General features: G+C 41.7%; 1 protein-coding gene across 4 annotated transcripts in view; it reads left to right on the forward strand.

The window, feature by feature from the left end:
- crtc3 (CREB regulated transcription coactivator 3) overlaps nucleotides 1-12,942 on the forward strand; it is a 33,004-nt gene extending 20,062 nt beyond the window's left edge. For 2 of the 4 annotated variants that reach the window (XM_049717791.2, XM_049717793.2), the window contains 10 exons: nucleotides 610-660; nucleotides 752-837; nucleotides 2,786-2,835; nucleotides 4,512-4,732; nucleotides 6,376-6,611; nucleotides 8,452-8,625; nucleotides 8,726-8,809; nucleotides 9,740-9,947; nucleotides 10,197-10,431; nucleotides 10,465-12,942. In XM_049717791.2, coding sequence (XP_049573748.1) covers nucleotides 610-660; nucleotides 752-837; nucleotides 2,786-2,835; nucleotides 4,512-4,732; nucleotides 6,376-6,611; nucleotides 8,452-8,625; nucleotides 8,726-8,809; nucleotides 9,740-9,947; nucleotides 10,197-10,402 — 1,316 coding nt within the window. In that variant the 3' untranslated portion in view covers nucleotides 10,403-10,431; nucleotides 10,465-12,942. The remainder of the gene's footprint in view (nucleotides 1-609; nucleotides 661-751; nucleotides 838-2,785; nucleotides 2,836-4,511; nucleotides 4,733-6,375; nucleotides 6,612-8,451; nucleotides 8,626-8,725; nucleotides 8,810-9,739; nucleotides 9,948-10,196; nucleotides 10,432-10,464) is intronic. The other 2 variants (XM_049717792.2, XM_049717794.2) reach the window with 1 other exon arrangement.
- The last annotated feature ends 3,139 nt before the right edge of the window (nucleotides 12,943-16,081 follow it).

Genomic DNA, 16,081 nt, shown 5'->3' on the forward strand with positions numbered 1-16,081 from the left:
GTTCAGAATTAACCAGTCACATTTAAACTCACGTTAAATGGGAGTCACCATTCTTTTGTATGATTCTCCTGACTGCTTTGAACAATGATTGTTCAATTGTTTGGAACCTTTCTGCGGACCATGGCTTGTACTGCAAGACGTCACTACAAAAATTTCAGGAAAAGTCTTCTGGAACAGCAATATTTTATCTGGCATTTAACACTTGAAATGGTGGCAGGTGTGTGTTGACTCCCTTTAACATTAGATTTAATGTGACGTGTTGATTCTAAATACAGCAACGTTTGCAATTATAAGAGGGATTGCATACTTATTTTTACTTCCCCTTTTAAAAATGTTTCTATTTTTTTTATGATAGTTGTAGAGGTTGAAAATATTCACATTCATAGTGGAAAAAATATTGCAATGATTTATCTTTGTCACAAAAATTTGGCATTTGACTTTGTTTTGATCATTGACTTTGGAGACATTTGGGAAACAATTAGCTTAACAAAATCTGAATGGAAAATAAAATCAAAGATGTGTCTAGCATTGAGACATTACATTAATCACAGTTGACTTTTTCTACCTTTCCCCTTTTTTTCTGCTTGTTTGCATGCATTTCTCGTGGAGGCTGGCATGCAGCCAGTGTGAATGAGTCAGAAGTGGATGGGTCCGGAGACGGTAAGTAATGTGTTCCTTACGCACAATCTATGTAATAGGTAGTATGACTGGGCAGAAAATTGCTAATTCAAGTATGTCATGCTTTCTGCAGTTTTTTCGTTCCCCAACCTACCTAATGAGGAAGGTCTCATTGGTGTCAGTAAACCCCTCCCCAAGCAACTGTGGGAAGCCAAGAAGGTGAGATTGATGGTATCATTAATACATTATAAAATCTACTTAACCCATGTATGAAAACTTCCATAAGACTTGGTTCGATCAGATAGAAATTTCCTGGTACAAAGTGATGACTGCAACATTTGTAAAACAGGAGTCTTGAGAGAAAAATACGGCAAAACTGTATGGTTGATGTCACTGGTCAATAGTAAATTTTAATCAAAGATGGTTTTTTAATCCGTTAATGTATTTTTTACATTGCTTTTAAAAAAAATCTTGCTTTTTTTTTTTTTTTTTAGCACATTAAGGTTTTGAGATTTTTTTTGTTTGCAAATTTGATTACCGTATTTGCCGGTGTATTGGTCGACCTTTTTCGATCCAAAATCGACCGAAAAAAATCGACCTCGACTTATACACCGAGTCATAAAATTTAACTTCGTATTCATCGCTTCAAATGTGATGGTAACCAAGGCCGTTTCTCATGCATCTCATTGTGCGTTGCACTTAGAAAATTTGAACCGTGCGGCGTGCGCGAGTGCGCGGCCCGCTGGAAGTCCAATGAGGCGCCGCGATCTCCTGCGCGGTGCTTATAAAGTGCCGATCCGCTCGGCTTGGAGCTATTTCCGACCTCCCGTTGGTGCCGGGCGGCGTGCGCGAGCTCGCCGGCCGCGATCTCCTGCGCGGTGCTTATAAAGTGCCGATCCGCTCGGCTTGGAGCTATTTCCGACCTCCCGTTGGTGCCGGGCGGCGTGCGCGAGCTCGCCGGCCGCGATCTCCTGCGCGGTGCTTATAAAGTGCCGATCCGCTCGGCTTGGAGCTATTTCCGACCTCCCGTTGGTGCCGGGCGGCGTGCGCGAGCTCGCCGGCCGCGATCTCCTGCGCGGTGCTTATAAAGTGCCGATCCGCTCGGCTTGGAGCTATTTCCGACCTCCCGTTGGTGCCGGGCGGCGTGCGCGAGCTCGCCGGCCGCGATCTCCTGCGCGGTGCTTATAAAGTGCCGATCTGCTCGGCTTGGAGCTATTTCCGACCTCCCGTTGGTGCCGGGCGGCGTGCGCGAGCTCGCCGGCCGCGATCTCCTGCGCGGTGCTTATAAAGTGCCGATCCGCTCGGCTTGGAGCTATTTCCGACCTCCCGTTGGTGCCGGGCGGCGTGCGCGAGCTCGCCGGCCGCGATCTCCTGCGCGGTGCTTATAAAGTGCCGATCCGCTCGGCTTGGAGCTATTTCCGACCTCCCGTTGGTGCCGGGCGGCGTGCGCGAGCTCGCCGGCCGCGATCTCCTGCGCGGTGCTTATAAAGTGCCGATCCGCTCGGCTTGGAGCTATTTCCGGCCTCCCGTTGGTGCCGGGCGGCGTGCGCGAGCTCGCCGGCCGCGATCTCCTGCGCGGTGCTTATAAAGTGCCGATCCGCTCGGCTTGGAGCTATTTCCGGCCTCCCATTGGTGCCGGGCGGCGTGCGCGAGCTCGCCGGCCGCGATCTCCTCCGCGGTGCTTATAAACAGCCGCATGCGCACGGCCTCCCGGAATTTGAACACATTTCGTCAATAAATTTCGCATATTGAATTTTGAAGTTTAATATAATGCAACAATTGAGCTCGACTTATACAAAGGATATATCATAAAATCGTAAATTTCCGTCGAATTTTAGGGGGTCGACTTATACACCGAGTCGACCTGTACACCGGCAAATACGGTATATTAAAACCTTGCACAGTATGGATTTCTACCATACATTGTAATTTACAGTAAATGTATTCCTATATTACATATTATATTATTGCTATTATATTGTTGTTATGAAAACCCGATGGGCTAGAGAAAAGATGAGGACAAAATGGAAAACGACAGAAAAAAAATCATCTAGAAAATTCTGATCAAATCTTTGACTTAAAATTGTGTAAATTGTTGACCGGGAAAAAGTATAGTAAATTAATACATACACATGTATTATTCTCATTGAAATCAATTATTTTTCAGGCCCAATCCCTCGCGTCAAGGCCTAAATCATGTGAAGTGCCTGGTATCAAGTAAGTGTTATGCGTGTGTGTGGGTGTGTATTTTTCCATTCAGCAACATCTGCTTATTCATGCACATGCGTGTGACAGAAGTCTGCTAAAGATAGGCATTTCTTTTTCCGCTTTGCCTCGCGTGTGTAATCCTTACGTTCAGTTAATTCCGTTATGCACGAGGTGGCGAAAAAAAAAAAATGGTGGTTTTCCTAAAATTGCAGTTTTTGACCACGTGCCTGGGGAATGTTGGAAATTTCAAGAATCTGATGAACCCCACAATTAAGTTGGGAGTATGGGAAAGAGTAGTAGAGGTTGGACTCAGGACAGAAAGTAGTATTCTGTATTTGTGAGCAACAATATGAGTTCATGCCTTGGAACAATACCGCAAATGCATCATTTGTCTTGAGGGTGTTGACAGACAAGTACAAAGAAGGTCAGAAAAAGTTGCGTTGTGTCTTTGTAGCTTTAGGGAAAGCCTATGACAGGGCACCCGCAGAGGAACTATGGTACTGCATGAGGAAATCGGTTGTAGCTGCAACCTGCATAGTGCATGGTGATGACAGAAAACTGTACACAGAGAGTGGTCTTCATTCGCGAATAAAAGCGTAGAAATCTTTCAAAATGCGTACTGATACATTTTCTTCACGGCACTGTGCGTACGTATCTAGATGAATCAGAATACAGTAATTCCTCATTTATCACAGATAATTGGTTCCAAGACCACCCGGAATAGGTGAAAATCCACGAAGTAGTGTCACCCTCTCATTTTTAACATGCGTACATTTTTTGTGTATCAAAAAGTGTATATGAAACCGTCTAAGTGCATATGTTATCATTAGAACATTAAAGAATAGTTTCAAACATGTAAATAAAATATTAATAGTATAAATAACATACGGGAAATAATGTATAAATAACATAAATATAAATATGATGTGTGTGTGTAACATACGTATACATACTGTAAATACGTTTTTAGAACTGTTTTATTATAACAACTTTTCTTTTATAACAAGGTACAAGTGTACATCCTGTAAATATGTTTTTAGAACTCTTTTATTATTGTACACACTGTAAATATGTTTTTAGAACTCTTTTATTATCACTTCTGCTAGCGTGCGTGCAACGTCGGTGCCCTAATTCCTCAATTTTGGATTTATTTTTTCAAATTTTTTATTTTTTTTTAAAACCCGTGGTTGTGTGAGCACAGCCTGCCTTCTGCTGGCGTGTAGGCAACTTTCGTGCCATAATTCCTCAATTTTTATTATTTGTTATTTTTTTAAATTTGTGATGTACTGAGGCCGCGATAAATGAACCGCAAAGTAACGAGGGATGACTGTACTTCGTAAATGACAGCGCCCTAATATGCATAACCCAGAGTCATTTTTCCTTTAGTAACTGGCATGCGTGTCATCCAAAGTGAAGAAGTTTAAAGTTGTATGAGATTTAAAAACAAGAGCTTGTATGTAGCTTGCAGAACGCACAACCTGACAACATATAATAATCACTTTTAATTAAGCAATGGTACTCAGGATAATGCTCATAGTTCTAAAAGTCACTGAATGGTTGTTTTTCTGTGTGCCCTGTAATTGACCGTCCACCCTGTCCAACCTTTGTACGCAGGCACCTGGGAGATAGGTTCAACTACAATGCCCTGTATGAATAATTTAAATGTATGTTTTTCCCCCTTGCAGCATTTTCCCATCTCCGGAGCAAAATCCTGGGCTATCCCACTACCAGGGTTCACTAAATACAGGAGGCTCCCTACCCGATCTCACCAACCTGCACTTCCCATCCCCTCTCGTGACGCCATTGGACCCCGAGGACAATGGCGGATACCCCAATCTCAGCGGAGGTAGCAGCACTGGAAATTTGCCAGCTGCCATGATGCACCTTGGCATTAGCAATTCTCAGGGTGAGTTGAAGCTTACAAGATAATTTTTATTAAGCTAGTATTGTTGGAGAACTAGTCCGATTCCCATCACGTAGTTGTCATAGAGGTCCCTAAAAATGTTAATTCAGTAAACAAAACAACTGTGAGAGTAGATGGGGGACTGCATCTACTGTACTGTGCAGCACAGAAGAGACTTTGGTGTTTGAGTTCATGTGACATGTTTTCTTACACTGTGAATTGTGCTTACATGATAAGTGAACTTAGCGAAGACCCTAATTTGTCGATCAATATTTGCCTACATATGCCCCGCGACTTACAGGCAACGAGAACCCTGTCTCTTGGCCAAAGTAAGCTGCGATAGGCTTCAGCTCACCATCATTCCTAGAATGGATGCTTACTTAATCAACTATTACATAAACTTGTAATTTTAGCTCTTTAGTTTTCAGGGATTGAAATTTGTTTTTTTAGACAATATGTAACTAAAATGCGTTAAAACTGGGGCTGCAGCTATTGAATATTTTGGTATTTGGATATCCTACTGAAAATATAAAACTGAACCATCTCCAAATGACTGAGCCATTGCTTCTTCTGTTTTTTCCTCTCTGTCGCCATTGTTGCTCCATGCTTGTTGACGAATGCCGGAGTGTACTTACTGACCCTTTTGTACTCAAAAGAAGACGGTCGTGCGTTGGGTAGTGCAGACTGCAGAGGGCTCCCAATTACAAGCACAGCAGAACAAGGATCACAGCGCAAATTTGAACTATGTCACTATACTATTGTAAATAACCCCTTAAAAAGATTGTCATGCACGCTCACTAATGAGTTTCTCCACTTCCAACCATTCTGCCAAACTCAATTGAGTCACACTAAAACTTCAGCTTGCATTTTTTGAGCTTGAGATATTTATCTCTCTCGGTCGACCATGTGTTACGGAAAGATCAGTGAATGATCCCTCTGTCACAAACATTCTCACTTTGTACTTTGGCTGGCATGCCTCCCTCTGAGTTTCTGTAGTTTGTTTCTATGTGTGGCTGAGAACAGTTCAGCCTGGCTAAGCAGACAGAAACGTTTAACCCATTGCGCTCTACAATGAGCTCTTTTCTTCTCACTCTGTTTGGCTGTTTTCTCATTTGGTCTGTCTTACTTTTCTCTCAGTCACAGTAAAGTTGCCCATTGACACAATATGGGCCGGTGTCCTTGCCATGTTGGCAAGCATGCCAGAAATGTAAAACATAGTGCATCAAACTGTAGCATCTGCAATTTCTCTTGGATTTCAAAGGCCTTCTGTCACCTAGGTTTCATGTTCGGTTGAATTTTGAATTGTTCCAAATGGTACCCACTATTACTGGGTCATGCCACTTTTGGGGTTACCAACATTAATGAGTGGTGCATTGCGAACACCATTTGCAAGCAAGTTCGAAGCTGTTGATTCATATTGTTACAAGGTGCTCTTGCTAAGATTCCTCTAGTTTGTTGAATATAATTAGTGTAAGACAGTGCCACTATGGTATGGCCACATCATATTTACATACTTCCATTTAACCTAGACAACCTGTTGTACAAAGGCCAACCACGCTACAACACTTGAATGCGACATGACTCAGTTAAGCCATTTGAATCTAGTTAGTCAACAGTTTGATGTCTTACATGTGTTTGTTTTGCAGGCCTCTCCTCTTCTCTGAGTAATCCCACAATTCAAGCTTCCCTCAACAACTGCCAGCTGCAGTCTTCTCTCAGCAATCCTTCCATAAATTCTTCACTGCGTCTTTCTGGTAACTCCCCTCGGCGAAGACCAGCACCCATCAGCCCCCTCACTCTGTCTCCTGGGGCTGAGCAACGTCGGGGTCTGTCTAAGCAGTTGTCTCCCACCATGTCCCCATCATTGTCTCCCATCACACAGGTACGGTATTTGAATAAATACTGTAGCAGTGTAACATATTTATTAGTGTGAAAATACTCAAATCCAACAGCCTTAATACATGGTGATTTAAAAGGGATGGTGTGTTGAATAGTTTGCCTTCTAGTGGTGAACTAATAGAATGCAACAACCTAAGAAAGTGCATTTTGAAGCACACACACTACGGTTTAGCAGTGAGAACACACTCTGAAAGTCTACCACCAATTTATTAAGCAAAGGTGCAAGCAAAATGTCATTACAAATGACTTGCAGTAGTCCCTCTAGTGACAAAGTGTATTGCCTTTGTTACACATGCTGTGGTCCAGCAAACTTGTGTCCGATTTATTGTCCATCAATCCATTTTCTGAACCGCTTAGTCCCCACGGGGGTCGCGGGCGTGCTGGAGCCTATCCCAGCCGTCATCGGGCAGTAGGCGGGGGACACCCTGAATTGGTTGCCAGCCAATCGCAGGGCACACAGAAACAGACAACCAATCGCACTCACACTCACACCTAGGGACAATTTGGAGTCTTCAATCGGCCTACCAAGCATGTTTTTGGAATGTGGGAGGAAACCGGAGTGCCCGGAGAAAACCCACGCGGGCCCGTGGAGAACATGCAAACTCCACACAGGGAGGGCCGGAGGTGGAATTGAACCCACACCCTCCTAACTGTGAGGCGGACGTGCTACCCAGTGCGCCACCGAGCCGCCCCGATTTATTGTCTCCTTCTGATATCCATAGCAGAGAGACGACGGCAAATCCTGCAGGATAAGGCGCAACGCATGTAACATAATTAACGATTATTTGACCTACGATTACATAAAAAGAAATGCATGTTGATGAGATAGAACGCTAGAAATATATATATTATTGAAATTAATCTTGGGCTTTAAAAATGAACAATGAAAACATTCTACACACTGTCAATCTAAAGTCATCCAGCCTTTGTATATGAAGTTCTACCATGGCAAGAAGCAATATAATCTTTAATTTAGGGTGTGAAATATTATAGGGGTCAGACTTCAAAGACCATTAGAGGTGGCTTTTGGTTTACAACGGAGTTCCGTTGCATTCAAACTCAACTCTAACTGAAAATTACTTTATTTATCCGTTAGGAACTTAATTTGCAGACAGTGCTAGCACAAGCATGCTTCATACAATAAAGTTTCATTAAGAAAAAAAATGGTTGATGTGATCTGAATTTGTGCACAAGTTGGAAAGTCATCAATGAGAAGTCTGTGCTAATGCTGCCGTAAGATCATAATGTTAGTCACTATTTGTTTGGAACAAGACAATTCTGGCCATAAGTACATTGAACAAAACGTTTCAGATCCTTTTCGTCGGGCCCACTGTAAACCGATGAGCCCATATTTGAAGTCGTAGGGTGTATTCAGACCAGAAAAGTCCTTTAGTCAGCTTGCTTGGTCCGGACCAAAAGCGGACTTAATGTTTTTCATTTGGTGCAGTTCCTATTCAGACTGTACATTTTGCAAGTGAAGAACACAGACCCAGAAATGGAGGAAAACATGCAAGTCCTACACGCTGTGTTCCTGCTCTGCATATTTGTGCTGTTGGTTCGGATCTACGCTGTCACATTCACACCGCACCAGAGTTCGTTTAGAAGCGAACCGAGACCACTTGAAAAAGTGGGTCTCGGTCCGTTTCTTTTATCCGCACCAGTATTCGTTTGCGTGTTTTCACACCTGCACAAAATGTCCAGACCAGCATTACAATCAAACCGTGGTCCGTTTAAAGTGGACCAGACAGTCAGGTCTGAATACACCCTTAATTAACTTATAGTCATTCACTAGTGACCCCTACTGGCTTTTTTTTATTATGTAGGGAGTTGCTTTGGATACCAGCAACATGCCAAGGGAGCCACCCCCTCCCTATCCACTCTACCAGCAATCCCAGCATGCAGTGGACCATGCACGTCAATGCCAGCAGCAACACCAGCATCAACATCAGCCTGTTTCCCCTTTGCAAAACGCCGCACTGGACTTCAACCCAAGCCAAGTCAGTGTTGTCTTATGACAATATTACACACTTCACTTTTCATTGTATTGTTCAAAATCAATCACTTTGTCTTAACAAAGTCACATTCCGTTCTTTCCAGCACAACAATTTTGCACCACTCTTTAGTGACTCATTCATGGAGCAACAGTTCTGCAGTCGCCAAAACAAAAGCTTCCCGTACCAGGTGGGTCTTAAACCATGGACACACTTGGGCTGTCAATAACTACCAGCATTGAGACAAAAAAAAAGTCAATCAAATTATCTGACATACAGTAATTCCTCATTTATTGAAGAAGATGCGTGATGTAGAGAAAATATATTGTTACAATATCCACAAAAAACTTTTATGAACATTTATTGTATTTTTAACACTCTATTGTACTTTTAAACCCTTTTGTGTGTTTTTAAACATTTGTAAACATTTTAAAGTCAAACTGACTTTCAGAAACATTTTTATTTATTCAAATAAATTAAAAAATAAAAAAGAGAAAAAATACATAAATATATTGTTACAATATCTACACAAGACTTTTATTAACCTTTATTTTAGTTTTAAACACTTTTTTTGTATTTTTAAACATTTTTGTACAAAATTTAAAGTCAAACTGACTTTCAGCAAAAAAAAAAAAATAAATAAGAAAATAAATAAGAGTAAATATATTGTTTCAATAGCCACACAAGACTATTATCAACCTTTTATGAAGTGTAAACGTGTCAGGCTCCCCTCTGCTCTTGCGTGGTGGCCGGCTGACGCACCCCCGCGGCCCAGCGTGAGGGTATCCGCACAAGACTTTTATAATTATTTCTATTGCATTTTTAAACACTGTATTGTCCGTATCTTTAAACACTTTTTGAACAGCTTTAAAAAGCTTGCTCTGCCCGTCTTCTTCGATGACACACGACACGTGCTCGCTGACCGGCTCGTCAGCTTGCCTCGTCGTCCTGCTCAGCCCTCCTTGTCTCCTTTAAACCTTGTGTGAGCCCATTTGGTTGTCCTGTCTCATTCGTGTCAAAAGAAAGTGCATGCAATGTTTTAATGACTATAGGACGCATGAATACTGAGATGCTTTGTTTTGTTCTTTTTGCCTTCGCTTCCCAACCATCTGCTGACTAGTCGGACCAGTTCAGTCTGTTGGAAAATGCGATGAGCTCCACGTCAGGTGGATCTTGGTTCGACCCCTCCCCGTCCTCTCTGTACTACTCTCAGGCGGCCATCGGAGGGCTCGGGGGCAGCCATGGCAACCTGCATGACCCCATGCACATGGCTTCAAACATGCTGTACTCCAACTGCAGCGGAGGACTGCCCAACATCATACTTACTGGTGAGTGTTCACCAATAGGCTTCTGCAACTTAAAGTAAAACATAAAGTAAAACACAAGATGACAAGAAGAGAGTTAATAATGTTATAGTTTTCAAATGTATGATGAGCTGTAATAGCTGTCGAATAACAAACAATTTCAAATGTTTTGATTTAAAACGTATTAACACTTTAATTTAGAGTGCCAATGTAGCAGCAGCCTCATAAAATGGAAGGCAAAACAATGCACTCACTGGCCCTTTCTACCCACAGATGAGTCCAACCACAATCTGTCAAAGGACATCAGCGGTGTGCTCTCGACAGTGCCAGAGTGTTTCGACTCGGAAGGAGGCTTCCCGCTGGAAGACGAGCTGCACATTGAGCCGCTCAGCCTGGACGGTCTGAGCATGCTCAGCGATCCCGACATGGTGCTGCCAGACCCATCTGTGGAGGATACGTTCCGGAGTGACAGACTCTGAATGGGACCGTTTACTCCCCCACCCACCCACCCACCCACCCACCCACCCACACACACACACCCACCCACACACACACACACACACACACACACACACACACACACACACACACACACGCACACAGTCACATTTGCAGTATGAAGAGCAAAGTGCATGAATCTGAATATGCATGTGTTCACAAGGGCACCAGTGCATGCATTGACTGCCACTAAAAAAAATCATCAAATGTGAATGATGTGGACGCATTGCACACAGACACAAATACGCATGCTTTTGATGAAGATGGATGCTGAAATCTGGTTTGAAGTTGTGCTTCACGCAAAGGCGTCGTCACACTTGCTTAAACTCAGAGTTGTCATGGGAGCCATCCCCCGGGCTACCTTGCCCGCTTGAATCAAAAAGTCTTGAACCAAACCATTGAGGAGTCTGGGCCATCGTTCACCCTTTCCTTCACAGCCAACCTTCGTCGCCATGGCAGCACTGTTGCCAAGGTTACAAACCATGGCAATCTCTTTACTGCGCTGAAGAGGAGTAAAGATGCCAACACACAATTGACTTTTCAGAGAGCTCCAGTGAGTGAGTGAATGAATGTCCGATGAAAGGTGGAGCAGTGGCGTGAGATTGAAGTAAACATCCGCGTCCTTCCAGCTGAGGTATCAACAGCTTCAAGCCCGTGAACAATCATATGAGGAAAAAGATTAGAAGCATCACAGATGTTAGGAGTGGAGAACTGATTATTTTGCCGCAGAGATGTACTAATGTACAAGTTGCAATTTTAGTATGATTAAAATTTACTACGAAACAAAAAGGGCAAACTGTTTACAATGACATTATTTTAAGTACGTACAATGTTACTAAGAAATATAGATGTTTGGAATCATAACTAAGAGCTAAAATCGTCGTGTGCTGCAAAAAGGCTACATGCCTTTAGTGGTGGGACACAATATATGTATCCATTTTAAAAGATGAAAATAACATTTTTATTATGATTACAGCAGTGTATTGTATTTTGAGTTTTGTACCAACTTGTACTGGCGCTTGCACTGTGCTTAAATGTTGTGAGAAAGGGCATCTGCTGCGCTGCTGCGGATCACTTTTGTTTGCAGTACAGTCAACCCCCGTGTGTGGCTGACAGGAGTGAGCGAGTGAGTGAGTGCAGACGACTCACGTGGACATGAGACACCATGTAACATTGCACTTCACGTCTTTTGCACTGATTGGTCCACCATCTCTCAGACCTACTCGAATGTTTTTGTTTTTTTTACATGACAACCCAAAGAAGTTGAATGAAGCCATTGTGAAGTTGGCACTCGTGTGAATTCAATTAATGAGAATTTCACGCACCAGTTTAATTGAGAAACTATGAATTTTTTATGAGAAAAATAGAGTATACATATACGTAAATATATTTAGGAACTTGGAGATAATTCATTTTTATAACCAGCTGATATAGAGAATTTTGGGCATTGAGTGCCTCTGCTGTCTGTTTCACTGAAAGTCAGGGACTGCAATTCAGAGAGCTATATTTTTTATATTTGAAAGGATAAAGATCCAGCATTGTTCTGGCTTTGCTCTTTAAGCTATGCAATTGTTTTCTGGGTATCTTTTTTCCCCACCTGTTGAACAGGTGCATCATGTACACTATGCAGTGTGTGTGTGTATATATACATATATATATATATACACATACATACATACATACACACACATACACACATACATACATATATATATATATATATATATATATATATGGACAGAACATATTGTGAAGTCACAATATTACATGTGTCCAGTGTCCACAGTGTTTATTGTCCGATCTGCAAGAGTTGCAGGGTGTCACCAGCTAGAGAACTGGAGTGTCTGCAGTGCCATTAGGAATGGCACTAAATTTAGAACACCTCTTAATGGCACTGTTGGTGTTTTACTTTTCAGCCAAAAGGGTGATGCATGGGTACAAAAGAGCCTCACCTTATGATATGTTGTCAAAAATGAAGGGGGTCTCTTGGTTTGTGTATTAGAGTTAATATTTACTTTGAGCTTATATACATTTGTACTGGCTATATGTTGTAAACAGTGTAATCACTGTGAGTGATGGAGCCACTTTTATGTTTATTTTTCTTTTTGTCAAAATGTAAATTGTCCAAAGTGTATTTTTGTCTGTCTGTCCCTGTTTCCGGCTTTCTTTCTCTTGCTGTCTCTCAATGCCTACCTTCTGCTGCCTTACAGTACATGTGTGTATTTGTACTTTTTATATTCAAGCTAGCCACTGGTTCCCCTACAGCCTTAGTTGTTTGTATCGGCTGCCTGTGGTTCTTTTTGTCACTTAGTATCACTTTTTTGGAGCGTGTCTTACTTTTAACTACATATTATGTACAGTTCTGTTATTTAAAAAATGTCCACTAGTGTTAGTACTTATTTTGTAAATTGATCTGTATCTTTATTTTCCTCACATAAACTGTCTTGATTTTAATATATGTTTTGTGCTTACCCTTTTTGTTTAATATAAACAATAAAAGTCATAACTGTGTACCTGAGAATGACACTTGGTAATGTTCCCTTTTTAACCGTTAGAGGGCGGTAAAGGTGCAGATGTTAGTATCCACAAAAGCATTTTAAATGAAGATTCTTCGGACTGATAGGTTGATGTGATAGTTTAATTGATTTGGAGTTTTTGATAGTTGAAAAATGGAGATAATGACACTTGTTTCTTATTGTATTTCCTCTTGTGCTGTCAATTCTAATTCTGATGGGACTCACTAAACAAACTTGCCATCATTTAATCACTTGTCCAATCTCAGCTCCAAAAAGTTCATCAAGAGAATCATTCACCTCAATTAAATCAAATGAAATTCATACAAGAATATAGAAACTTTGAAAAATAATTACCCTATGCTTTTGATATCAACTGTCCAAGGTAATTATAGTTAATGAAAATTAATGAAATAAATACAACAAAAATAATCTTTTGGAAATGAAATAAAATCTCCAATTGGATATATGTATGTGGTTTATTGACAAAAAGGGGGGGAAAAAAAGGAAAATGTAAAATTCCCCGCATGCTTTGAAAGTGGTATTTTGAAACGAAGTGGTTATGTGCTTGTCTTTATTTGGGCAACAGCACAGATACTTCTTGCTTTCATCTGGTGCTGGCTTGGGCAGTGCACATGGATGTGATATTATGACATGTTTTGGATGAGATGCTGGCCTAATAGCTGTAGGAGGATGATAGCATTGGCCATATAGGTTTCATGCATGCTGGTCATAAAACAAAAGGGAGAGGGAACAGAGAATACAATAACTGCCAGTAAGCGGGTGCTACACAATTACACAGTCCATATAATTCATGGAACACAAACCCACTGTGTGTAGTCCAGCTTGTTTGTCCAGACATGAGTAGTTCATGTTTTAATGTGCGTTCCAAACTTTTCATAGGGAGAGCTCCTCACAAGCAGCAAATTCACCAATTGCTTTCCTATAGCAGTGGATGTGCAGATCTATTGTATATGTAAGTAACAGGACATATAGTATATACAGTATGTAGGTGGTTTTAGAACCCAATAAATTCCGTGTGGCATGTTTACTATAAATTTCATCAAATGAATATCTGTGAAAAGTTTATATATCAACTGTCACAGTATGTCAGCTATGCCCACTCCTGCTAGTCAATGACACCCACCTTTGTTGAGTACACAGATTGATTGAAGTGACAGTAATCAAAGCAAGATGCAATAACACGATCGTCCCCATGTATTGCATCTGCCAAACTGTAAAGATGTAGCTGCGTCAAATCAAATAATCCGCCCGTGTCTATGTTTCATCTTATTGTATGTACTCTCAGTGGCGGATGGATGGATGGATGGATGGATGGATGGATGGATGGATGGATGGATGGATGGATGGATGGATGGATGGATGGATGGATGGATGGATGGATGGATGGATGGATGGATGGATGGATGGATGGATGGATGGATGGATGGATGGATGGATGGATGGATGGATGGATGGATGGATGGATGGATGGATGGATGGATGGATGGATGGATGGATGGATGGCCGGCCGGCCGGACGGACAGACGGATGGATAGACGGATGGAAAAACGGATGGGTAGGTAGAACCCAATGTTTGATGTATACAGACACAAAAGTATTGTGTTGATGGTCTCGGTGACCAGTGAGAAGAGAGGTGGTCCACACAAGGAGTCTAGATGAGAAACATCTGCTGTTTCTGTCCACAATGCACCGGTCTTACCTCAGGGTCTTTCCTTTGCGTGTGAAGTCGAGTAAACCACTAAAGTGTGCTTAGTGTCAGAAATGTAACTGCAAGCACATAAATCATACACATGGGTGATGAGCTCAGAGTAGCTAAATCCACCATTTCATGTCGGTTTCATGGCAGGTTGACAAATCTCTTCATTCAAATCTCGCAAATAACTGCAGCCACTGACCATGTGTGCATGTAAGAATAACTTATCTATCAAATCCTCCAAATAGTTATGTGTGTGTGGCTTATTGCAAGCAGATGTTCGCATGGTGCAATGATGCAATCTGATTGGCTGAGAGTAACGCACGCAAGCATGTAAACAAGCCCATCAAGGCTTCCATTCACAGATCACAGGATGCCTCCTTCCCTTTGGGATCAAGTTTGTTGGCTTGAGTGACATTCGGTTATTAAGCAGCAGTTGTCGGACTCTTCCACCATCTGCATCCCAACATCCTAAAAATAAACACTGCATGCCTTTTTGCACTTTTGTCATTGGGAGAATTATGCCAGTATTATTTGATAGTAATTCTTCCTTTGGGGGAGAATTGGTATTTATGTTGAGACGTGAGGAAATAGCCAGTTAGCTACCAAGGCAGACTCGAAAACACAAACTGTTTTGGGTAGGTGTCCTTCGTCTTTGACCTGACCACTCTTCTGCTGATGTGCTTGTCTCGCCATCTTTATTCCTAACATAGTTGTCCGGCCTTTGTCAGTCCAAATGAAAAAATAAATAAATAAATCATAGTCCAACAGGTGAGAAACCCAATCAACATTAGCGTCAGATGAAGTAACCCTTTCCCTGCTAGTAAGGATGATGTTATCTTTAGCAGGTAAACACAGAAGCTGAAGGTTCAGAAAGAATCTTTTTTTTTTTTTTTTTTTTTTTTTTGGAAGTAGATAACACGCTCTTAAGAAGGGCTCTTTCATTTTTTTTTAATTTACAAAAAACAAAATCTTACTCCCAAGCACCTACGTTGTTAGGCTGTGTGTAATAGATATTATTCTTCACACCTAAAGTATTTTATCAATGTGCGAAACCCAGTCCAACCATCAAGACGCTGGTCGTGCTGGCAGACTGCCAGCTCAGTAAAAAGCTGAAAGGAGGTCGAGGGTTTGAGAAAGCCCCTTGATTATCTTGTTGCAGCACTGAAGTGGGCTCTCTTGTCTTTGATTACAGAGTGGCATACGTCTGCCAAATGCACAGAATGAAAAAGATACCTTGCACATGTATGAATGTGATGATTACTGTAAACATGCGTCTGACTGTTACTGTCTCTCAGCAAACACACAGTACTTCAAATGTGAAGTGGGTTGAACAATTATCAGGATGAAACTATGAGGAAAATCTCTATACAAGTAGGGACAAGAGCACAGCTGAAGGACACCATCGTGTAACTGACAAAATCATTTTT

Source organism: Syngnathus scovelli, chromosome 4, assembly GCF_024217435.2.
Source record: "Syngnathus scovelli strain Florida chromosome 4, RoL_Ssco_1.2, whole genome shotgun sequence".
Taxonomy (NCBI): Eukaryota; Metazoa; Chordata; class Actinopteri; order Syngnathiformes; family Syngnathidae; genus Syngnathus; species Syngnathus scovelli.